The 26,464-nt window shown below is 38.6% G+C and overlaps 1 protein-coding gene and 1 long non-coding RNA gene across 4 annotated transcripts in view; one reads left to right on the forward strand and one right to left on the reverse strand.

Moving 5' to 3' along the window:
- The window catches only part of HAPLN1 (hyaluronan and proteoglycan link protein 1), a 76,462-nt gene extending 55,340 nt beyond the window's left edge, over nt 1-21,122 (forward strand). For all 3 annotated transcript variants that reach the window (XM_072792947.1, XM_072792952.1, XM_072792959.1), the window contains 3 exons: nt 8,629-9,000; nt 16,950-17,252; nt 19,307-21,122. In XM_072792947.1, coding sequence (XP_072649048.1) covers nt 8,629-9,000; nt 16,950-17,252; nt 19,307-19,596 — 965 coding nt within the window. In that variant the 3' untranslated portion in view covers nt 19,597-21,122. The remainder of the gene's footprint in view (nt 1-8,628; nt 9,001-16,949; nt 17,253-19,306) is intronic.
- Nucleotides 1-26,464, reverse strand: part of LOC140614123 (uncharacterized) — an 87,101-nt gene that overhangs the window by 53,025 nt on the left and 7,612 nt on the right. The window lies entirely within an intron of this gene.

Genomic DNA, 26,464 nt, shown 5'->3' on the forward strand with positions numbered 1-26,464 from the left:
ACATCCACAAATGAATACATGCCACCCCTACCCCCAGATGAAGGCTGTCCAGAACCTCCAGGGAAATTGAGGAGACAGGGAAAAGTTGGGTTATATATAGATTTGGGGAGATTTTTGGAAAAGCTTCAAGGTGGTGGCCCTGAATGCACTCCTGTTAAGAACTAGTAACTGATTAGAAGAATCATCGAAAGTTGACGAGATGTGAATTTCCCAGGAACCAATGCTTTCTAGGAAGTATCTTCTGAAAGAGCACAGGAAAGAAGCCAATGTCGAAGATAGAAGAAGCCAGTTTGCACACCTGGCACACTTTGGACCTCAGTAAATGTTGGTCAGTAAGAGCCGGGGCGCTCACAGTGTGCCAGGCACGAAGCTAAGTTCTCAATAAATTATCTCACTTAACTCCATTTTACTCATGAGGAAACTGAGTCACAGAAAGGTTAAATAACACAGTATGAGAGTCCATAAGCTTAACCAATAAATCATGACTATCCAAAAAACGGATGAAAAAATCATGAATGTGGGAAAACAAAGCCCGCAAAGGACTTGGTCAGTGGACACAGCTAAACACCCTCATCGCGCTTTACTTTTTCCGACTAGAAAAAAAGGTGAAGAGATAGAGTAGTGTTCAGGATATTAGCATAGCTCCTTCAGGTTTACCTCTGAGAACAAAGATTTTTAAAGTGTTCAATGGATTCCTACAGCTACCTGGAGGTTCTTTTTTTTTTTTTTTTTTTTTAGATTTTATTCGTTTATTCATGAGAGACACAGAGAGAGAGAGGCAGAGACACAGGCAGAGGGAGAAGCAGGTTCCCTGCAGGGAGCCCGACGTGGGACTCAATCCTGGGACTCCAGGATCATGCCCCAGGTCAAAGGCAGGCACTAAACTGCTGAGCCACCCAAAGATCCCCAACCTGGAGGTTCTTGACGCCCATTTCAAGCATAGAAGTTCACCTTTTATCAGATCTATGTGGAAAAGTTATGTGTAAGATATCCTGCAGGGAGAAAAAGTTCCACTGTCTCAAAAAAAAAAAAAAAATCTTTTTTTTTTTTTTCAATAGTACCTCTAAGCTCTAAAACAATGATAACATTGACCCTTATTATTTACTATGAAACTTGGATAAGACAATAAGATGATACACATTCCTGATAAGCATCCCTCAAAACAATACTCTATTTGGGGTTAGGCTGTTTCCCATTATAGAATCAATTTAGCTCTAAGACAAGGAAGGAACACGGGCGATGGTCAGTATCTAAGCAAAGGCCCCATAGCACATCACATCAGATAATGCAGGTCTTGACAGAAAGGACACGTGCCATTTAAGGGCCACAGTTCCAGGCAATTTGGTTCAGCTGCAGATTGAGAGAAGCTAGCAGGGCACAGATTATACAATAGTTAGAGAGAAGGTGACCCCTGGCAGGGGGTTGGGGGCGGTACAGGGAGGAGTGAGTCCAAAAGGCAGGGTCACAGATGGTGAGGAACAGCAGCCATTGCTTTGCAGCGAAGAGCAGTTTTCACTTACCATATTTTTAGCACTGGATTCTTCCTTTATAGTCAAAGCTAGACAACAATCAGCACTTTGGTCAACGTTTTTTTAAAAGACTAGGGAAAATGAAGTAAAACTTGCATGCTTTGAAGACATGTTTGAAGATAACATGTTTATTGACAGAGCCATAGGTCTGCAAAAATATAATCCTGCGATCACCACAATCTACTATGGTTGAGGCTACCCGCTTCCAGAGATACTTTTGTCAAAGCTTTGAGTTTATTTATTTGGCAATTAAATTCCCTCAACTATTTTATGCAGTGTGAGTGTAGGTGATATACTTGCACAGTTCAAAAGGCCTTAAACATGTAAGCGTACACAATGAAAATCTCTCAAGATTCCTCCTCCAGATATCCACCTCACCTTCCCACAGGCTACCGAAGTTATTAGTTTCTTGTGTTTCTCGTTAAATCCTTTCTTCCAGAGTTTAGGCAAATGTAATTATTTATTTTGAATTTATACAAATGGTAAGAGGCACACACGCCCTTATGTGTCTTCAGCTCTGACTTTAAACTCAAGATGAGAGCAAAGGTGGGCCACAGACAAATCCAAGGAGGTCTCAAACCCAAATCAGTGGGTCTTACTGAAAGGACACATGGGAAAGGGGCAAAATTAAAGGCAACCAGACCTCCAAAAGGACACTGAAGGCTGGGTGGGGCGAAGTGGGGACAGCTAGGACAGTGGAAAGAGCCCTCACAGAAGTTTCTGACTGGACACAACAGAATCATGTCCAAACAATGAGACCTTTGGAGCCCTGATGAGCAGCGTCAGGCCCAAACCAGATTCATTCCAGTCTGAAGGAAACAAAATAACTATTCAAAGTTAAAGGTGCAGGCCAACTGGGTGGCTCATTGGTTGAGTGTCTTCCTTGGGCTCAGGGCGTGATCCTTGGGTCCTGGGATCGAGTCCCGTATCAGGCTCCCTGCATGGAGCCTGCTTCTCTCTCTGCCTGTGTCTCTGCCTCTCCCTCTGTGTCTCATGAATAAATAAATCTTGTTTTTTTTAAAGTTAAAGGTGAATGAATAAGATGCTCCTTAATTTCTCCCTAAGTTATGTATTCTACTCAAGCGTGAGGCATAAGGTACAGTGAGAAACACATTAAATTATGTGTCTGCTTACTGTGTTTTTAATATGTATATACAACTGTTTCTATGAAATGTTTTCATCTTAGAGCTACATTATGATAGAAAGTGAATGCAGCCGCACCCATGTCTCCTCCCATAGCTAGCTCAGGCTCCAAGCGACACCAGCCCACGTCACTCACAGACACTCGTGGCATTGCCAGCCACTACACTGACGCTGGAGGAACAATGTTAACAAGGCATGGCCCAGAGCCATCGTTTTCAGAAGATTCGGGTAAGCAAAGCCATAAGGATATACACTCATCTAGGTCATTCATCCTCCAGCAGGTTTGGCTCATATCCAGTATTTTCATCATGAGTGTCTTCACCAGAAGCATTTTTCGCTGCATTTTCATGGCATAACTGGCAGTAAGGCAATTGTGCCACAAAAGATAAAATCACAAAAAATTTTTAAAAAGAAACATTCATTTGGGGACACCCTGGTGGCTCAGTCAGTTAAATGTCTGCCTTTGGCTCAGGTCATCGGGCTCCCTACTCAGTGCGGAGTCTGCTTCTCCCTCTCCCTCTGCTTGTGTTTGCTCACTCGCTCACTCTTTCTCTGTGTCAGATAAATAAATCTTTTAAAAAGGGACATTCATTTAGAAGGACATAATGAAACATGAAATATGAATGACAAAATTAAAAAGACTTTATTATAAAATACAAAATAATTGAGTATATTTAGAATGTGCATAGACTCTTTGCAAATCTAAGCAAAGAACTGATTTTATTTTCTGGATTACACCTAAGCATTTGTCTTCAAAGTCTTTCATTCATAGTATTAAGCCTTTGTGTGTGTGTGGGGGGGGGAGGGGTTGGTTTATATTTTTTATTTATTTTTATTTTTTGGTGTTGGTTCATCTCCTTGTTCAGCATCTTTTTCTTCCTTTGATAAAATTTCTTCCTTCATTAAGAGACTTACCAGTTTCCAAATACTAGGATGTATATTTGTAAGGGAGCTTTTTAAAAAATATATATATTTTTTACATATACAGAGATAGTACACGAGCAGACTCCCTGCTGAGCAGGGAACCCCATAAGACGCTCAGTCTCAGGCCCCTGGGATCATGACCGGGGTCAAAATCAAGAGTCGGCTGCTTAACCAACTGAGCCACCCAGGTGCCCCTGTAATTGAGTTTTGTATGGCATTGTAAAAACCTGCCACATGGTTGTTTGTTCTTGGCATATTGTCACGTATCCCTTGACAGACATTCCAAAGTTCTATGGGGAACATGTATTCAAATTCTGTGCCACTGAATGAAGGTTAAGATCCATATACCATAAAATGATAGTATTGCAGGAGTGGAGAAATGAAACCCAACTGTCCCCCCACCGATGAAACCAACAAACTATCACACCAAATGGGCAACCGGTTGTTTTATTGCATTTTGTCTTATCTTTTATGGCAAAATTGCCTTATGGCCAATTATTTATGCAGCTTAAGATTTGCAGCAAAAATGTCTGTGGCCCCCCAGGCCCCGGTGAAACTCCCAAGCACCAGTCTGTCTACCCGCAGGAACCTAACACCTTCCACAGTGTGAGTCTTACACATCCAAACTTGCCAGGTGACAACAAATACCACAAAAATAAGGACTCATTTTTAAGTCCTTGTGCAGTTTTCTCAAATGACTCATCATGGAGCTGACAAGTAAGTCTCTGCCTACTAGTTTGGAATGTCAGAAGGAATTCACTTTTTCTTTAGAGTGATGAAAACGTTTTGGAAATTGCAGGGGGTAGTGATGGTGGTTGCACAACACGGTGAAAGAAATTAATATCACGGAATTGTATATGTAAAAATGGTTAAAATGTCAAATTTTATGTTATGTACATTTCACCACAATAAAAAGAACTCAAATGATATTGGGAGAGGAGTACTTTTAATGTCCTTGTTTAGCCATCTTAAATATATTCCCCAGTTGTTATTTAAAAGATTTCTTTATTCATGAGAGACAGAGAGAGAGGCAGAGACACAGGCAGAGGGAGACGCAGGCCCCACGCAGGGAGCCCAATGCGGGACTCGATCCCAGGACCCCCGGATCACGCCCTGGGCCAAAGGCAGCACTAAACCACTGAGCCACCCAGGCGTCCCCCAGTTTTTTGTGTTTTACATTTTATGTCTAGGAAATTCTAAAGTCTGGAGCTACTTCTTCTATACCCCAATGAGAAGGTAACCAACGCTAAGACTGGTTCTTTGGCACCATCCACAATTCACTGTAAAAAGACAAACTTCGATCTGTGACACCTTCTCTTTTTTTCTGTCATGTGTATTTCTTTGGCAACGAATTGCCATTAAAAAATGATTATACTTTTAAAAGAACTAAGAACAACAGGTAATAATCCAATGCCATACTTCTAAGTTGTTTCTCTGCGACTAATTGCTTTTGTCCTATTGTTTGAAAGGCTTCATCGAAATTACACAGCAATACAAAGATCAGGTGTTTGGTCATGCCACTGCCTTCATAATTTGGTGAAATTGAATGACGTCCTCTGGATTTCACAGCAGAATTTGTAAAATAATAATGAGGCCCTGCTGTTTCCCCTGGAGACAACTGTGGTCTTTGAAGGGCATCAAATCTTTCAAGTCGCTCGCTGTCATTGACACTCACTAATAGAAATATGAAATTTCTGTGACTTACAAATTAAACTTTTAAAAACTTCAATCCTTCCAAAATGAGCATATGTCTGCTGCCTAGTTTATCCTTTCATACTTTTTATTAAAGAAGAAAACAAAAAGGAAAACAAGCAATGCTCATTTTGATGATTGAGGTTTAGGTTTACCTTTTACATTTTATTTGCTTTGCAAATCCTATTGATCAAACAGGTTGATTTAAACATTAATTTTGCACCGCTTACATTCTTGCATCCAATGATGAGATTCAACACTTCGAGGCAAGACAGGCACAGATTTTGCCATCCATTTGCTTCTCTCATCTGCTCATAGTCCCTGCCCTCTCCAGCTGATGTGTTTCCTGGCTTATCCCTATCATGATTACCTGCCATGGGGAGCCTGACAAAAATCTTAAACTCAATGTTTTCACGAGGCAGGCCAGCTGGTCAAACACCCAGCGTTCCTGACTCCCTGGCCAGTGCTCCTTCCTGTATCGCATTTGTTCCACAACAGGCCACTCTCGGCAACAATGCTCAGTGCTGTATAATCTGCAGTGCCAAACTTCTAAAAACAAGCAAACCGACAAAAAATATTGTTCTCAACGTCATGCTGGGGGTTTAGACTAATGAACACTGATAGCCCTAGTCACCCAATGTGTCACACATTACACATCTTTCTTAGAGTTTCAGCCATGGACTTCTAGACTGATTACTTCAACACTGCAGCCTCCCCACCCACCACCACAGAAAAAAAAAAAAAAAAAAAAAAAGAACGGTAGAATTTTATACATTTTGGCAGACTTGTTAGAAAAATTATTTTGTGGGAAATCAGTGAATCTTTGGTATCTGCTCTATTCTCAATATTATACCACATAAATCACCATCTACTCACAGTGTTGGATTAGAAGCAAATAGTACCTAAAGAGAAATCAGAAGCCTACACTTTTAAAATACTGCAAGATGATGTACAGTTAACCACAGAAAAAAATTAGAAGTCTCAGCCCCCTGTACAAGAGTTTTGATCTTTGCTTTAACTCTTTAATTTATGAAGCACTCAGACCCTGTAGTCATTCTGGAACACCTTATGATTATGTGAAACCACAGAATAATTTCTATGTCTCCTTTGTAACACAGGTGGCATTTTATGTATTTTTTTACCCACTGGGTTCAAAATTTTCTAAGTAGATAGTTAATAATATGCCAAAATCATGCTATGAGGTAGTATCATATTTAAGAAAGACTGTGCAAAAAAATCTATGCAGTAGGAAGAGTTAGCAGTGAGTGCATACTTATTTTTGATCAGACATGGTTCTAAGTGCCTTATGTGTCAATTAGATCAGCTATGTATGACAGATATGCTATCCCTAATTCATTTATAAAGAAATTAGAACTTAGAGACTGCACAACTTGCTCAAGGCTCCAGAGCTAGTAAATGGAGGTGGTGAGATTATAACAAGGTATCACATTGCAACCTTTGTTCCTAATTACTATAATACCACTTATCCCTTATGAATTTGGACAAATTAGTTTTGATTTTATGGTAAAAACCTTGCAAGAGTCATGAAAATGCAACCTCCTGTAGCTCTGTCAGGTCTCAGTTCATGCCTTGGCATGGAAAGCTCACCTCCCAAGCACCCTTCACTACAGCAACTTTCCTCTGCCTGGAAAGAGGATACTTGGATGCAGTCATTAGGGGTATTGTAGAGGGAAGATTACAGGTAGGATAGAGTTGGACAGATTTGTCTTGAATCCCTTATGATTCTATGATCCCAAATAAAAAGGTAAAGAATAAAATCTAAAGGAAATGCTTAATGAACTGGATTTATGATTCATTTTAATGAAGCCATTATCCTCTTATTTTATTATCTATTCCAAGTGGGAGCATTAATGGCTTTGTTAAACTTTTCAGTTTTTAAGGATTGAAGCCGACATAAATTGGGGCCATTTTGAAATACTCATTCTGATCATTGTAGGTGAAAAATAAAACCACGGTATCTATTTTTGGATATTCTTTATTTTAAAATCTGAATCCTGTGTATGCCATTAAATAAGTAACTTATGGGATCTGTCTGGAGGTAAGTGGGTGCTCTTCATGACCTGTTTATCCTCAATGATTCGTGGTCAAGAGTCACTCAGTACCTACCTACCTCAGGCTGGAAGGGCTGCAGAGCTCCACGAAAGGCAGCTTTTGGCAAATTTGGAAACCGTGTATAGATGAGAAGGGGTGTGTGTGTGTGTGTGTGTGTGTGTGTGTGTGTCCAGGAGTTTTTATATTGCTTTTTCATGTTTAAATCTTGCATGTCCTCAAGAGACCTTGTCAAGGTCAAAAGCATAATAAGCTAACCAGGGGAAGCCCCAGAGAAAGCCAAGAACAGCTGGCTCCCTGGAGAACGCAGCCCTACTGACTTGGCAGTCTTGGGCTATTGCGGTGCTCTCTGGAAGGCCATCTCGTTTTTGGAGGAGGCAGGGAGGAAACCAAAGGGCAAGGTAAAGAGAAGTGGGAGCCATAAGATATACTATAAAACAAGATGCAGCAGAAAGCAAAGACAAGGAGTAGGAGATTTATGGGAACAAAGAAACAAATAATTATTTGGTTAATCAGGAAATAAATATAACTGGATATGTTTTCAGCAATTAGGTTTTGAGGAATAGATTTCAGAACCTGGAGTTTTTTTTTTTTTTTTTTTTTTTTTTTTTAGCACTAAAAATACCTTTCTGATGTCTAGTCTTTGTGTGAAAATAAAACACACACACACTGCTTGAAATGCTCCAGAATGGCAAATCACAGGTGTATATCTGAATGGAAACCATGAATGTGAGGATATTCTAAGTCCTTTGACTAGAATAGTACGAGGAAAATTGATCACGTTGCTTTATAATCTCACTGCAAATAAAACAGAGATTTACTGTATTAGAAAGCTCAGGTGGGAAAAGAAATTTGCCTACCTTGAAATTTTTTAGTCTGTACTGATGAAATGAGTCATAAAACTCTGTCATTTTGCTTGGTCTTGTTTCTATATTTTTGATATTTAAATGTAGGAAAAAATAGAATGTTGTTAAATTATCAGACTTCAATGACTGTGGAGTTTTATGTTCAATAATTTTCAATTATCGTAATTAACAAACTTCTTTTTTTTTCAGCGGTTTAAGAGATATGACTGCCTTGTAGGTGCCCTCTAGCTATTAGAGGTACCTTTATATGTGGTTCAAAAAAGATTACTGTCCAAGAACGCAGAGAAGCTCATCACCCGATGATACTCTTTGTCAGATGCCCTGTATAGGTAGCCTATCTCATTTTATTTAAAAAACAAAGCCTAAAAGCATATTAATGGCTCTTTTTCTTTTTTTAATTATAGCAGAAAATGGCCCTCGTCTACTCGTGGAAGCAGAACAAGCCAAGGTGTTCTCACACAGAGGTGGCAATGTTACACTGCCATGTAAATTTTATCGAGACCCTACAGCATTTGGCTCAGGAACCCACAAGATCCGAATTAAGTGGACCAAGCTAACTTCAGATTACCTCAAGGAAGTGGACGTTTTTGTTTCCATGGGATATCACAGGAAAGCCTATGGAGGCTACCAGGGTAGAGTGTTTCTGAAGGGAGGCAGTGAAAATGATGCTTCTCTGGTGATTGCAGACCTCACCCTGGAGGATTATGGGAAATATAAGTGTGAGGTGATTGAAGGATTAGAAGATGATACTGCAGTGGTAGCATTAGAGTTACAAGGTAGGTATCTCTAAATCATGTTAAACTCGGAAATGATAATCATTTTTCATGATGAGTAATATCTACTGGTTACCATAGTGATAATGCAAGAAATCAAAAGTCCATGCGTAGCCTGTTTCTTTTCTTTTGTATTTTGCAGTCTGTCAGTGGTTCCAGCTTTCATATTTGAAATGTACACACAATGGTTATACACAAAATTGAAGCTATTTGCAAGTAGGAGAAACGTGCAGTGGAACTGAATTAATATTTGGAAACTGCCTTATGCTTTTCAAAATTTAAATCTCATGACATGGTTACTGAGAAATTCAGATTGAATGCATTTTTATTATGCTTCTAAAATTATCTCAGTTTCAAAATAATGGCAACTTTTGTGAAGGACATCTGCTAACTAAAATACATGTAATTGTATTCTAGAAAGTAACTGTGAAATCTTAATTTAACAAAAAAGTGCCCTCCAGATTTATTTAAATAAGTAAAGAAGTAAACTTTTTTAATGGTCCAAAGTCTTTTAGACACCAAATACCAAACATTTTAGGCATTCTGGGAGAATTTGATTTCTTAAGTATGTAATCTCAATAGGTTCCAAAGCCAAAATGTAGAGAACGCTAAACAATAAAAAGTGTCCTCACTGCCCAAAGCCCACCCTCTATATGTCCCACCAGTAGGGAAATTCTTCTTTATTTCTCATGTATCTCAAAACATCTCATATTCATGAATTTCAGTGTTTCTTTATACTGAAGGATGAGTTATGGCTGTGGTGATGGAATACTTTCCTTCCTTATGCACATAGACTTTAGTTGGGTATTTGCTAGAAGATCCTTTCACATCCTAGAATAAAATTGTGCCTTTGGAAAAGAATCTGTTTGGTCCACTAGCCTATCACTGAAAAATTGACCTTTTGACTCCCACAGAATCCTATCACATAGAGATTTATTAGCTTTATGTATCTAATAAATTGCAGTATCAAAGTACATTCTTGTGGCTTTCTCTTGTCTCTCTTTTTTCTCTTGTCTCTCTTAGTTGTAGTTCTTGGCTCCTGATTACATGTCACCTTGTACTTACAGTTTTTATTGACTCACATTAATATCTACAAACACTGGCATTATTCAAGATGAAAAAAGTAATTGGCTTAGAGAAAAGAGTTAATCATCAAATGTTAATGACAGCCCACTTTCTTTATCGAAGGGGCATCAGGCAGTGGACAAAGCCTCGAGCCAGTAGTACCAACCAAGACTCTTAGGTTAGTCCCAACTCTGCCAGTATGAGTTTCATAACTGGGGCAAGTTACTTACCTTGTTGCACCTGGCTTCCTCACAACTATGAATAACAAGTTGAACTATATTATCTGTTCGGTTAGTTTTTCTTCTAAAATTCTGTTTACAGACTATGTATTTCCTAAACCTATGTAGTACACCTGCCATATTTCCTATCTCTCTATGTTTATTTTAAAAGAAAACTTCAAGCGAATTGACCAGTATAATTTGCAGAAGTAGGAGGAAACCATAAAAATATATATACAATGAATATAAGATACTTCCATATTCCATCTGGATACCTGCTTGCTAATAGCTTTGGCATAAAGCCTCCTGTAGCTTTGTTTGAAAAGGAGATTTACAATATGTCAGAGGAGGATGCACTCTAAGACTGTACTGAAGACATAATTAGAGATGTTGAAGTAGAAACTCTAAAAAGGGTAACTTTTCCTGCCTAGGCCCCGCACCATCCCAAAGCACTACGTTTTCCCCGCTATTGGAACGCTTCCTGACCATATGACCCATTAGCACATGAGCCAAGTAAATGTGTCCAAGAAAGCAATTTAACTGATAAATATTTTTATAAGTGCCTTTTTGGTGCCGGGAGATGTGAAGATTTCCAAATCTTGGTTGCTGTAATCATGTGTGCTGTGTGTTTCGCTCACTTTCAGTAATGCCCCTTGACAGATGAGTCTTAGGAAGAACTCCTTTTCTAAGGTAACATGGCGAGTGGTCAGAGCTAAAACTGGAATTTGATACCAAGAACATTGGACGAACACTGGATATGTTTTTATCCACTATGATCAAGGGGTTTACAGGAAGGGGAAATTCTCTGATGGGGAGAAGACCAGAGGCTTCAAAAAGGCAGCAGTCTTTGGCAGCTTCTGGCTTCAGGAGATTCTTAGAGGCTCCAAAGTTATTTGGGTGATAACCTACAGACTGTCTTTTGTTCCCACTGCATTAACTGAGGTACTCATGGGAACTGTTAAATTCCTGTCCCTGCAGATAGTGTTTCTCCATCTTTCTTATGTGCTGCAGCAAGGGTGGGAACAGTCATTAACCAGAGGCCATGCCTTGCAAGAGCTAACATCTTAACAGTGAGCATTATACACAGGAAACCATTTCTGAACAACTGAAAAAAATATAAATCTTCAAAGAATAAGGTCAGAGTTCTACCCCGTGTCTTCTCTTCCACTCCGCAGCAGTGACATTCTCACGCACCTTACACATTATAGCTCTAATCACACTTTGTTTTGTAAAGATTGCCTGTCTCCACCTGTTAACCACTATCTGCTTGAGGGCAGTCAAGTGCCAAGAACGCAGTTAGTGCTCAGTAAATAGTTTACAAGTGATTGAATGTTAGACACAATGGGTTTAAACTATTCAAATACTAAAACAAAATGTGCATGCCATGGAGAAGCCATGGGAAGTACTGCAAAGGAAGCAACATTTGATTTGGACCCCGAAAGGTGAACCTGGTCCTTCCAAAGGGTAGAGAGCATGAAAAAGCAAGGGAGAGGATCTTTCCCCAAAGGGAAAACTGAAAAACAGATGCCATAGACAGTCTGCATCCACATGGACTGGTTTAAGGCTCCCAGCTTTGGCAATAGGGTGAGATAAAAGTCTTTATCATAGCTAATTTCAAACATTTGGAAAAATAGAAAGAGTAGTATATTGAATCCCTATATGCCATTGTCCAGCTTCAAAAATTATCATGATAAAGACACCTTATTTTATTTTATATAATCTCACTTCCACTGAATAATTTTCAAGAAAACCTCAGATAGCATATTATTTTGTCTACATATGCTGCAATATACAATAAGGACTCCTATTGTAAAATGAAATTACAAAAAATATTTAAGATAGTCATTGTAGAATAAAATTTGAAGAAGCTTAGTTGCTAACCTGAGGATACACATGAAAAGTGACTTGATAATTTCCACATAGTCTGGGATAGATGAGCAAGGTGCAGCGATTATATACCTAAGAGTTTAAGGGCTATGTGGCAAAAGAGATCTTGTGGTTATTCCTTATTAGCTCAAACCCAGTTTTTGACTTTTTTCATTATGAGTTACATTCTTATATATGACCATCAGGCCTCGTCAATCTTACGACATACATAAATAAGGCCAGGGAAGCATATCATTTTAAATGTCATGATTATGCTGCCTTTTCAACTGTAATTGTACAATATTTTAAATTATATTAGTCATTTAATATATACCAAATGCTGTGTGCTCCAAAGAATTTTTCCAATTAGAAAGAAATCATTCTTCTTTAAGATGTCCAAATTATATGGCTTGTATTTATATATTACAAGATTTTATTCTGTCTTGGATTCAAGACAGAATATATGTATATATATTTTTTTGTATTATGTATATATAAAATGCATATCAAACCATGGGCACTTTGAAGGAACAGACCATTCCCCAAACCTGTATTCTAGAGGACTGAGCCCAGTGCCTTGCTCTTAGCTGTGACTTAAGAATTGCTTTATGAATAATATTGATAAAAAAATTATAAGCTTTTTTGAAAGACTAAACTACATGTGAGCTGGAGTTAGCTGTGGATAATTTTTTCATATAAAAGCTTTGATTGGGTAATACCTTCTGATTTCTACCAATTACCCACATTGCCAGGAACAGCACCCAGCAAGACTAGCCTTATGTAAATATAACGGAGAGATTCCACTCACTAGAAATTAATGAGTAACTTGGTCTATACAGTTCATCTCAGCAATCAATAAATAAAAAATATGAAAAACAATACTTTTTCTTCCAATCTCCCATTGTGTTGGTTTTCTGCTGTGGAAAATGGGGCCAGATACACAAAAATATAGTCTGAGAGCTATTAGAAATTGAAAAATAATTTCAGATATGTGTAGTACTGATAGGCCCTGTAAGGAGTACTGAGGAAGGCAAAATTATACTCCAGGGTTTCTGTCCTTCTATTATTAAAGTTACTGAAATTTATATTAGCTCTCATATGGGCCATGGTATGAACATGTTTCAGATGTCTAACAAATTGATATTTGCCCACAACTAGGATGAATTGGACTGTGCAATTATAAATATTAAATAATGTGTTTTCAAAACATATTTCTACTGACTAAACTACTCACATTCTTTTCCATACAATAGATCATCCTTATTAATTCCCTTTGTTGTGATGCATACCAGCCCTTCATGGGAAAAGAAACAACTTTTGATTACATTTTGACAGATGAGTATAAAATAATCATACTTGGAAAATAATCACACGCCCTTCGTTTTCACCGAAGGAAGTTTAGCTTGTATTTTTGTAATGCTGGATGAAAGCAATAACCATTCTCCCCATAATTCAGCTGCAGGAAGTACACATTTTTCCACAGAGACAGGTTTCTGCAATTACAGCCTTAGATGTTGAAATCTTAACATGCTGGAAGTAAAATAAGTAAATAAATAAAATACTAACAAACATGTAGTTCCAGAAATGCCCCTGCTGGTAAGAAACATTTAATTATTGAAATATGTACACCAAATGTGCACAGTACAGTGAAACTTTTACAACCTTGGCTAAGACTCAGAAATAGATCTTGATTTACTAGGAATGTAGTGTTTCCGTGATCATCAAACATTAATTAAAATTCAAGTAAATGTTTTGAATTAATTTAACAATAAGTTGACCACTTTTCCTACAACTGAAAAATAATGAAGTTTCAATATCGGGTCTCGTTATGACTTTAAGAAATGTTTGCATGAAGTTATGTTAAATTTGAAAGGAACTTAAATAAAAATACATTACACTGAATTTGGAACTGAGTCAACCATGGTTCAGGAACGTTCAATGCTTAATCAAGAACAAATGACTCAGGAAAATTTTTTCCTAATGCTCATGAGAGTCCACCAAATAACACCACAGTGAATTTAAGCCAGAAAGGTTGTCTAGGTCTTGAAAATTATTGTAAATTAAAATATCCTACATTCCCCACTGTTCCCTTTTTGAGACGTTTGGGAAACAGGATCCTACCCAAATGGCTTCTCTCTCCAAACTTTGAGAATTTTCTTTCACTTGGGGTCTAGCTGCCAAAGAAATCTCTTCCGGATAAATTAAATATGTTTCTTTTCATTGGCATTGCTGGGGTTCTGAGGAATGAGGATGAAAGGCATGAGAGGACAGTGAGAGCTCTAGCAGCTCCTTCCCAGCGCTAACTGGGTTCTTAGCTGGATGCCTGGAAATAGCTCTTCTTAGATAGAACCATCTCGGGCTCCCCTCCACCCCCACCACTGCAGGGGGCAGTGACAACTGAGAGAGTCTTTTCCTCCTTCCTTTTGGCTCTGATTCAACTTACAGATCCTTCAGCCAAGAACCTGAGAAGGCAGGATGAAATCAGGAAGCCTTCCTGGATCCCTGCCTCTAGTGAATGGTGCCAGCTGGACTGCCCTGGAGGGACAAACGTGTCCTGCAGAGTCCTTGGGTGGACATGACTTGATTTAGGCTATTGAAATTTCTTCTTGTAGAGTCTTCCAGGACAATTTATAAAAGGAAAACATTTCCTGTGTCCTGGTTACACTATTAGTGAATTGTACATTCATCTTGCATAGGGTCTGCAGTCTCATAAAATAGCACTTGTGATATAACCCACCAAATTACTGTGTCAGTGGGACAACTTTTATATTCCAAGTATTCTTTTAAAGATTTCATTTATTTTATTTATTTATTTATTTATTTATTTATTTATTTATTTATTTATTATTGAGAGAGAGAGAGAGAAAGAACGAGCAAGGGTGGGGCAGAGGGAGAGAAAAAAAGAAGCAGGGAGCCCAATGCAGGGCTTCACCCCAGGATCATGACCTGAGTCAAAGGCAGATGCTTAACTGACTGAGCCACCCAGGTGCCTCTCCACATGCTAAAGTATTAAATATTACTAATTACAATAAAATAATCCAAGGCAGGACCTTAAATACCACTCTGAATTAACTGTCTTTTCTGGGGAGATGTTTTGAGGCAGTGGTCCCTGTTAAAGTCCGGCAAATGATACAACATTGCTTTCTTATGACATAATTCTCATCCTTTAAGGGAAATGCACAGAAAGTCAGGAGATGGCTCAATCACCTCCAGGGATTATTTGACCAAAAAGAATGCTTTAGAGAAGCCATTGCATCTTCCCAGGCAAAGTCAAGCGCCAAGGCACAATGTTCACATCAGTTAAGGGTTTTTGCCCTCTCGCATACTTAACTTAATTCTTTGGCATTAACTAAGTCAATGTTTATTCTGTATCTACCTTGCACAGGACAAGCTTTGGGAAGGTTGTTTTTTGTTATTTTTTCTATTTGCAATAGAAATGTTTTCAAAAGCTAGTTTCAATTTGCAACATATGAATATGGAAGCTGAAAAGTTATTTTTAAATGAAAGTTCTCATTTCAGTTGTGCTGTTCAAGAACAGAAAAAAAATAAGAAGAAGGGCCACCACGCTAGAAGTTGAAATAGATTAACAGAGTACTCTTTATGGAGTATGGAGTGAGGTATGCCTCACTGTAAACAATTCTTATTAATATGAACTAAAGCTGCTTAACTAGGTTTCTGTTACTTAGATAAACTCACTTTAGAGTTTCTCCAAATAGGAAGCCTCCTGAGTGAAAAGTCCTTAGATCAGTTTTTAGGAGCATATGTAAAAGGAAGTATATAGCTACACTTGATTCATTTGTTACCACATTTGTTTATACATTTAAAAGGCTATAGGAAGCCAGGCACCTAGGTGCCTCAGTTGGTTAAGTATTTGACTCTTGATTTTGGCTGAGGTCATGATCTCAGGAACGTGGAATCAAGCCCTTGAGTCTGTTCTGCGCTCAGCACGGGCGGAGTCTGCTGGAGATTCTCTCTCCCTCTCGCTCTCCCCCTCCCCTCCCTCCCCTGCTCAGGGGCACTCAATAAATAAATAAATAAATAAATAAATAAATAAATAAATAAATTAAATCTTTTAAAAAATGAAATATAAATCCTAAGCTAATTACTAATTATATTAGAATACTTACTAATAAAAACATGGAGAATTTTGATAAATAACTTCTCTCTGAGCATGATTTCTATATCCGCTGCCGCCTTTAGTATTCAATATTGACTTTTTCCTCACTGAAAAGGACTCAGTAGTAATCCATTTTAGGGTTAATAACAGAAGTAGCAGAAGGGGGATCCCTGGGTGGCGCAGCGGTTTGGTGTCTGCCTTTGGCCCAGGGCGTGATCCTGGAGACCTCGGATCAAATCCCATGTCGGGCTCCCGGTGCATGGAGCCTGCTTCTCCCTCTGCCTATGTCTCTGCCTCTCTCTCTCTCTCTCTCTCTGTGACTATCATAAATAAATAAAAATTTAAAAAAAATTAAAAAAAAAAGTAGCAGAAGGGAGATTCTCAAGGAAGCTCTTTGAAAAAGATAACCTGTGGATGAATCATTCCAGAAAGGAGAGTTGTTAAGGCTTGAACTGAGCTCTTGGCAAAAGGACCAATCACTGAGATAAACCCCATAGCTAATTGTGAGATGCTTGGAGCTGAGAGGCTGTTCATAGGCGAAAGGGACCATGAGAAACCATCGTAAGGTGACCATAAACTCTAACTTGACCTGATGGAGATTTTATTGCCTTTTCACCAGTCAAGTGGCATTTGCTCCTGGTCCTTACTGACTGCACCACTAACCCCTTGGCCTCTCCTTTGGACAGGTGTGGTGTTCCCCTACTTCCCACGACTGGGGCGCTACAATCTCAATTTTCACGAGGCGCAGCAGGCTTGCCTGGACCAGGATGCTGTGATCGCCTCCTTTGACCAGCTGTACGAGGCCTGGCGGGGCGGGCTGGACTGGTGCAATGCCGGCTGGCTGAGTGACGGCTCCGTGCAGTACCCCATCACCAAGCCCAGAGAGCCGTGCGGGGGCCAGAACACGGTGCCCGGCGTCCGGAACTACGGGTTTTGGGATAAAGACAAGAGCAGATACGATGTTTTCTGTTTTACATCTAACTTCAATGGTAAGCCACTAACTGCACTGCCTTCTTTCCTGTCCAGGGGATCAATACGTATTGTAACGAAACACTCAATTTTTAATCCTACCTGCTTAAGGAAGAAAGAACAGAACGTGGCCTTGACATGTTGCCTTCAGTTTGAAAAGATGCAAAGTTCTGTAACATTCATAATTTTTTAAAAATCCCCCTAAGCAAAAATGCGTATTTCCACTACTCCTAGGTTCGTGGCATCCGATTGTAATTATAAAACAGTTTAAATTGCAAACTTGTTACGGGGTCTCTTTCTTATTGACAAACACCTTGCCGCCACTGCGTGTGATAGACACGTAGGCCCTGGGCTACAGATTTCTCAACTAAAGTGAGACCAGCCTCTATGTCACGCTCTCTTGCTCTAAATTACAAAGTCAAATATGTTCATAGTTGATCAACCAAACGCACAATAAAGAGAGAGCTCAGAGTAAAGAGAACTTTGCAAAAAATAAATAAGTAGCAATAGGACTGGAGGCGAAAGTGGAAGAAGAGAGATCCAGGTGGCCCCCGTGTTGATGACTTGATCTGTCACCTTCACCATAACTCCCAACCTTGTCTTGCTCTGTCCAGAATCAGCTGCGTAATTTGTGAGGCTCAGTGCAGAATGAAGATGTGGGTTCCATGATCAAAAATCAAGGATTTTAAGATGGTGACAGCAGCATATTAAATAAGCGTGGGGCCCCATGTAACTGCACAGGTCACACACTCCTAAAGCAAACCCTGGCCCTGTCGTTTTATATTCTAGTTCCCTGGGGACATGCTTTGGGAAAAATAGCAAGGGATAGGGGATGGCCGAACTTTCTGTAAAGGGCCAGGTGATAAATATTTTTGGCTTTGTGGGCCACACAGTCTTTGTTGCAACTACTCAATGTAGCTCCGTACCCTGTCATGCAAAACAGCCACACGCAGTATTAAAGCGATGGCTGTGGCTGTGTTCCAACAAAACTTCTGTTGACTCCTGTGCTGTAGACTTTGTGGACCTCCCTGTGGTACGGATGATAGAGCCGACCTCTAACTAGTGTTCCAGGGGCCTCGGCCTTTCCTTCAAATCACATTGTCTTAGTCTAGAAAGACTTGGCAAGCTCGAATGTATACTTCCATAACCCGTATGTGATGGAGGGCAAAGAGGCAGCCCATAACAATGTGTGATCAGATAAGAGAGTCTGATTACACTCCACATGAGCCTCAAAGTCTGGGAAAATCTTCAATCAGTGTAGCACGTCAGCCAATGGATGTCGCACTTTATACGTTGTAGGCATATTTAATATACATTAAAGGCATTTCAGTAATTAACTTTATTCAGTGAGTGGTTAAGACTAACACGCTCTTCCTTGTGAAATCAAGAAATGGTTAGGTGTCAGGGCTCCCACGGAGCAAAGCTGAAAAAAAAAATAAATAAATGCACCCTTCTTTGCTAGGAACTGAACAGACTGGGGTTCACATTCTGAGTCTGCATTATTTATGGCAAGTGACTTCCTGTATTTTTTGCATTTTCATACTGTAGTCTTTGAATCAGAATAATGTCTTATTGATACCTGTAGTGAAAAGGACTTGAGGGCTTTTGATTTTTTTTTAAATGGACTTTTATGTCAGGAATGTGTTTTGATCTTTTCACATTCAAATTTTGCCTCTCCAGAAACTTGTGCGAGGGTTCAGTCTTGCTACAGCTAGAATTTAAATAGCTCTTGCTTTTAACGTGGAATTTTGTCTTCTCTAGTGCTACAGAAGGGCCCTTTTAGTCCCTAATTAGCTAACAGAAACTGCATCTGTCATTTCCCTTCTCTGTTTCAAAGCTGTAAAAGGGCATGTCTGAACGCATAGCAAGGGGCAAGGAAAAAACTCATCTAGCAGAGAATGACTGAGGGGTGCTACGTTTAATGGACAACCCCATGGTCCCAAACCTTGACAGCCATTGCTCTATCTCCCCCCCCCCCGCCCTTCGTGGAAAAGCACTTGGGTTTGGGCTCCTTCCATGTCTGTGGGGCTCAGCTGCAGACAGGCCCATTGACTCTCTCCCCTTCTCTCCACAGGCCGGTTTTACTACCTTATCCACCCCACCAAGCTGACCTATGATGAAGCAGTGCAGGCTTGTCTCAACGATGGTGCTCAGATCGCCAAAGTGGGCCAGATATTCGCTGCCTGGAAACTTCTGGGATATGACCGCTGCGATGCGGGCTGGTTGGCAGATGGCAGCGTCCGCTACCCCATCTCTAGGCCAAGAAGGCGCTGCAGTCCTACAGAGGCTGCAGTGCGCTTCGTGGGTTTCCCAGATAAAAAGCATAAGCTGTATGGTGTCTACTGCTTCAGAGCATATAACTGAGCGTGCCCCTAGAGCACATCAGTTTTAAAGTCATTAAGAACATGTGAAAGGTTGTTGTTTTTTTTTTTCAATATGAACTCATGCAAGTTACCAAAACTGTGATAACCCTTTTTTACTTACTGTAAAGAGTCATTTTCATAAAGACCAATTCATTGATTTGTTTTGTAAAGCTATCATTCAATATATATTATAAATTAATATAATTTTAAGGGAAGCGCTATATTAAGGAGGCTTTAGAGCCCAACTGTTTAGGCTACATCATCCCAGTGAAGTATCCTTTCATGAACCGGGCATGCAATAGCTTGAGGTTTGCTAAGATTAAATTGAGGAAAGTACAGCTACTCGGAGCAGCAGCTTCCACAAGCACAAATTTTACACATTTGTACAATTTTGAAATGCACTACAATATACAAATTAGAGCAACAGATTTGAAATACAGGCTTCTTTACATAAACTGAGATTCCGAGAGGTTGCACAAAACTCAGTTTCACAAGGGAACAAGCTACACTTTTCTAAAAGATAATATTTCAAGTCTCCAATAAACAGAATCTTTTAGTCTTTAAAATCCTGCCTTTTTGACCGAAAAAAAAAATTCATATGGACTCCAATGCATAATAACAAGCACAGTTAAAACTCCTTAATAACCCCATTTATATGAAGTATGAAACGTAAATAAGCAGATAATATTTAACCAATGAGAGACTCCTATCTTCTTTTAATTAAAATGACATGTACCTGAGAAAAATTGTTAAATCTTTTGAGTAGCTTTACTGAGTTATATTTAAATTCTAAAGGCCGTCTGCTAAGCAGCCATTAGCATCTACTCAGGGCAGTTATATAGATAAACTGCTGGACAGAAAAATTGTAAAATTTAGCAGCTTGATTTTATGTTAGCCTATGAAATATATTGTCCTATAAAAATAACTTTAAACTATTTAATATTTCCTTCTTTACCTTACATGAAAAAAGTTTAAATCACAAAAGGAATGAGTAACTATACACTTGCCTAACCAAGAAATATAGACCCAACTTTCAAAATTTCTATTATTCTACTTTGTATATATACTAGAAAGCCCAACCGGTGCCTGTGAGGGGGGGGAAACAAGTGAACAAAGTAGTTCTAAACCTTCCTCCATATAGAAAATGTGGTCAGTGATGTCACTTTCCTTGCTGGTCATCATTAGGCTTAAATGAAATGCAGAAGCTCCCATCAAAGAGTTTACACTAAAATCTTCAGGGCTTTAAATGAAAGGGTAAGGCCAGTTTCAGAAAAACAACTTTAGACATTAGCAGCTCCAATATTAAATAAAGCTCTGTTTTCCTATATTTTTATGACTGTTGAGACCCCGCAGGGACCAATATTTGTATTCAATTTACATTTCATGGTTTCCCATTGTTTCACAATGAGTTCTAATAAATGGGATTTAGTATAATAATCCAAGTATGACATAGCTGGTATGCTTTCATGAATGTTTTTATGTAGATTTTCCTCCCATGAACATGAGTAAATAAATCTGTTTCCTGAATTGATTGTGGTTGCATTTAAAGCTCTGTAATAATTCTAATAAATTTACTCTATAAATATAGAGTTAACATGTGTAGAAGGTATAGAACAATTGGAAGCCCATGAAACCATAATTATATCCATATATTATCTAGACAAAATATTGTAAATAAGAGTTGATCATTTCTTTTATTGAAGCATATCTGGGAAATTTCAGATGCTTTAATATTGAAAGAGGACAATGTATGCATGCACATTTTTACATTAGGCTGGATATGCAAATTGTACAAAAATATAAATCCAAAGAGATTGTAAAGTTTAACTCAGACACTGCTGATACAACTAGAACTCAAACTACTAACCTAAAAATACCTGAATGGTCTAGGATAAGATGAATATATTATTTAAAGAGGGGACTATCTCCAAAATAGCAACTTTAACACCTCAGATATGGGGGTTAGCATGTTGGAGGAAGCCCATACTTGAGTGATTATGCCCCACATTATAAGAATTGTATCGGAAATGCAAGTGGGAACACATTTCTATTGAAGCAGATATGTAAATTTCAGTTATTGCTGCAGAACTCTACCTTTATAATATTTTAAGCATCATAGCATTTCTTAACTTTTGAATACTTACTAGTATTGGAATTGGTGCTGTTCAAAATCTCTGGAGTGACTGTTAGCTAATTAAAACCTATACTGATTGCATGCCATTTTTCCATGCTTGTAAAAGAAAAAAACACACACACACACACACAAAAATTAACAGAATGAATACTGCTGGGCAGAATTTTTATCTTCTGATAAAAACTTCCCCCAAAGGATCAGAACCCCCTTGCCCCTTTGGACTCCTATCCGAGTAAGGGTATTTTTAATGTTCTTATTTTGCCATTTTTCCACCAATATCTATTTTCCTACTTCATTTTCCAACATATCTCACTGAGTATTTCTAAAAAAGAGAAGCTATCCCAATACACACAATTCCTAAAAGAAACTCAGTACAACACTATCGAATTCAGAAAGTGCTCCTCAGACTTGGGTTCCAAGAGCATCAGAGGGATGAGATGGGAGTCTGGGTTAGGAAATTTTGTTTTAATCATTTTCTCCATAACTAACAACTGAGGCCCACTTAAGGAACAAAGTTGACTTGCAAATTTCACTGAGATACCAACATCTGAGAACACAGACAAAAAAGAAATGATTCACATGAAAAGGAGGAATAGGAATGAAAAGAAGTCATATTAACACTGGAAACCATCTTTAAATGACTGCTGCCATATTTTATCACGGTAAATTTTAGTCAAATATGGTATTTGTAAATTTAAACTTTCTGTCATAGGAAGGGGGCCGGTACCTGTTTAAGCTTTATTTTATGCAATAATATAATCGCTTATTATTTTGGCAATTAGAAGTAGTCTCAAAGGAGATTCCAATTTGGTTGCTGGCAGCCATACTGGGTTTCTTGATTTCAGTGCTCAGAATAGGGTGGTCTCATGGAATAGCTGACCACTAAGGAGGGGAGGAGTAAAAGGAAATTGCCTATCAGTTTTCAGCGTAGAATGCATCAAGAACAATCAATGGATAACTGATATAGTTTTGTTTAGAAGTGAACTGTATCATAGCTCACTACTGCCAGAGAGGCAACGATGTACAACAAAGGAAATGAAAAATTCAAAAGTCATTCAACCACCTGATTAAAAGAAAAACCAATATTTAATACCTACTGAGTACAAACCTGAGGAGAACCAATCTGTATTACCAAAAAAAAAAAAAAAAAAATGTTTTCATTTTCTGTAAGATACAATGAACTGGTAAACAAACATTAAAAGTCAATTTTGTGTTACCGCAGTATCTTGATTCGTCTGAGTTGTAGAATCTTAGCTATTATTCTTTGGTCAAACTCTACAAATACATTATTTCAAGAAAAGACATTTAACCCATCCTTGTTTTGATACATTTCAGTTCAAACTGCAAACAACATAACAAAATTTCCATTTCCTATTAGTTTTGCAAAGTTAAGGGAGAAAAAGGTGCATGTCTTTGGTAATGCTAAATCAGTAATAGTATATTGCAAAATCTATTGGCTTTTTTCCTTTTTATATGCTTCAAATCTTAATTTATTTTGCTCAGCAGGTTAGTAATCCCAGAAATCTGTGGTGGTGTTGATCAAATTAATATGCTTGACATGCTTTATGACTTCAATTATTAGCACTGAACTAAAAGAAAGATGCTTATTTTCAGAGTAAAGTCCCTATACCCCCCAAAACAAGGAATATACCTTCCCTGAATTTTCCACATGGAGAATGTTTTCTGAAGATCACTGGCATATAGAAAGTGATTCTTAGGTTACAAGAGTCAATGCTGGTATAATGACTTGAATGCAAACACACTCAAAACAGTTTGAGTCATTGACATTCAAACAGAAAAGTGCACTTTAAAATTTTCCCAGGACTCCTGGGTGGCTCAGCAGTTGAGCATCTGCCTTTGGCTCAGGGCGTGATCGTGGGGTCCTGGGATCGATTCCCGCATCGGGCTCCCTGCATGGAGCCTGCTTCTCCCTCTGCCTGTGTCTCTGCCCCTCTCTGTGTGTCTCTCATGAATAAATAAAATCTTTAAAAAATAAAAATAATAAATAATAAAATTTTTTCCCATACTTATTTGGAATACAGTACACAACCTTGGAGAAGAAAGCTGTAGAGTAAATACGAAACTAAATAATCTCTAAAATAATCAGCGTTTAAGTTCTGACAGAGATGAAGAATACCATCTTCGGCTTTGCCAGCAAATTTTACATGTGACTATTGCCCGACCAAATACAAAGCCTGTTTGGTACAACTATCAAAGGGTCCTATGGAATTTCAAAATGGTTAAGTAAAAATAAGTTAAACAGTTTGCACGTAATGCCCTTAGTTCCCTACCAAGTGATAATACCTAATATTGAGACCATTCTTGAGTAGAATGGCCCCCGTCCGGGATGGCCAGATATGCAAGGAAACTAGAAATAGTCAAGGATTATAAGGTAGTAGGAGGAAATTAAGTATGGACTAAGAAGGAGAGGATATCAAAAGTGTAAGAAAAGGATATTTCCTTTTGTGTCTTGATTTCTTGAGCTCTCTATTTAGAATTCTCGAGAGGCACAGCTTAAGATGGCTCTGTAGCCTTTACTTCTCTGGAGGTGGTATTTTAGGAAACTGTCAGCAGGCTACACACCCCAATCTTAAGGAGGAAATTCATGACACACATTTTTTTTTCCACTAAGAAGCAAACAAAGCTTACTTTTTTTTCTCTTTATTTCTTTTTGGCCAATAAAGATTGTCACCTCCATAGCCACTCATCATCTGAAACAACTTGGGTCATCCCAGAGGGTGATTCCGTGTCTTTCTTGAAATCAACCAATTTTCCTTCTCAGCTCTTCTCTGTCCACTGGGGTTGTGGAGCATCACATGCTTCAGCTATTAAAATATGGCTCTTTATTTATTTGGTATCTGACTACAGGCTGAGCTCTGTTTATTTAGGGGAATACTTACAAGGTGGAGAGAAAGCTCAGATTCTCCATTACCTAACAATGAAAACCTATTGGCTTTAATAACAAACGTAAGATTCTTGGATGGCAAAAGGATTCTAAGAGTATTTTATTCTCATTCTTTTCTTGCTAAGGAAAGGGCCCAATCATCAGCTCTTTATCCTGCTTGAAATATCTGGGTTTTAAAATTTTGCTTTAAAATGTTTCTCCTTTTGATTTTGGTCAATGAAAATTCGGCCTGCCAAAACTCATGTATGTAGAGAGCAGAGAAAGATAAAAAGCAATTGAGTTTGAGGTTTTAGAGTCTCTGAAAGGCTCTTCTTTGAAGATGCTGAGAATCTTGCATGTGAATCTAAAATGAAGCTTCCAGAACCACTCATTTATTATTCTGATAAATAAACACATTCATGTGTGATGATTGCCGTGAGCCCAGAGAAAAGACAAAGTCCTTTATGGTTCTTCCTGTGTTTGAGTTCCACCAAAAGGAAGATCCTTATTCCATGGGAAGATACTTAATCTTCTGATGAGAGCCAAATTTCAAGTGACTGAGAAGCAAACTCTGTCATTCTGATAGAAATCATGTTTTTAGGGGCGCCTGGGTGGCTCAGTTGGTTAAGTGTCTGACTTTGGCTCAGGTCATGATCTCAGTGTCTTGGGATCAAGTCCTGAGTGGAGCTCTACACTCTGCTTGTCCCAGGAGTCTGCTTGTCCCTCGAGTCTGCTTGTCCCTCTGCCTCTCCCCCTGCTTGTGCTCTCATTCTCTCTTTCTCTCTCTCTCAAATAAAGAAATAAAATCTGCTAAAAATTTTTTAAATGTCAAAAATTTTTTTTAAAAGCCAACCTTTAAGTTCAATGTACATGAAAGTTTAGTAATCTGTTAAGGGAACTGTATTCGGCATATTGCAATCAACTGGGGAACTTTAGAAAAACACTGAGCTCTGTCCCCAGCAGATTATGGTGGCAGGTGCAATATGGACTTTGGGAATTTTTAAACCACTCTCTCAACCCCAGTCAATGCTAATATGCAGCCCAGGTTGAGAACCACCAGCCCTTTATTTTCTTTTAAAGATTTATTTATTTATTTATTTGAGAAAGGAAGAGAGAGAAATGTGGGAGGTGGGGCAGAGAGGAGGAGAGGGAGTCCCAAGCAGACCCCGGCACCAAACACAGAGCCCAATGCCTGCCCAATCCCATGACCTGAGCTGAAACAAAGAGACAAGACACCTAACCAACTCACCCACCCAGGTGCTCCTGATAACCTGCCTTAAGAGATTTAAGATGAAAAACTGAAGCCATTCAATCAACGCATGATTCATTTGATATTTATAGCTCACAATTAAAATTAATTTTAAGCCAATATAATTCATTTTAATGTATTAACCTTACAATATTCTTCAAATATAAATATTTAATTCATTTGATTTGCGTTTTCTTCTAGTGATGGTCCCTATCATGTCAGCATATGTGTATCTAATAGGCTATTTTTCCACCTGCCTGACCTATTATTGTCACTCTTTCTATAAAAATTACTTGAAGCCATTTATATGTACTCCTGAAATTAAACTCTATCCTATCTAAAGTACTGATATTCAAGGATTACAACAGTAACTGTGGAGAACATTTTGGGGACAAGAAACTACATGTTGAAGTCAATGGCTTCTGAGATTCCAGTCATAGCTCAGAAAAAAAGTCCTATTCCTATGTCCACCATGAGCTTTACTTTACAAACATGGACATGCAGACCAAAAAAAAAACAAAAATGCCAACACATTGCCAGTAAGAAAGATAAGAGGATTGGGGGTACAGAGATGGAGGAGATACAAAGAATAAGAGAAAAAG

The sequence above is a fragment of the Canis lupus genome, chromosome 2, assembly GCF_048164855.1.
Source record: "Canis lupus baileyi chromosome 2, mCanLup2.hap1, whole genome shotgun sequence".
Lineage (NCBI taxonomy): Eukaryota > Metazoa > Chordata > Mammalia > Carnivora > Canidae > Canis > Canis lupus.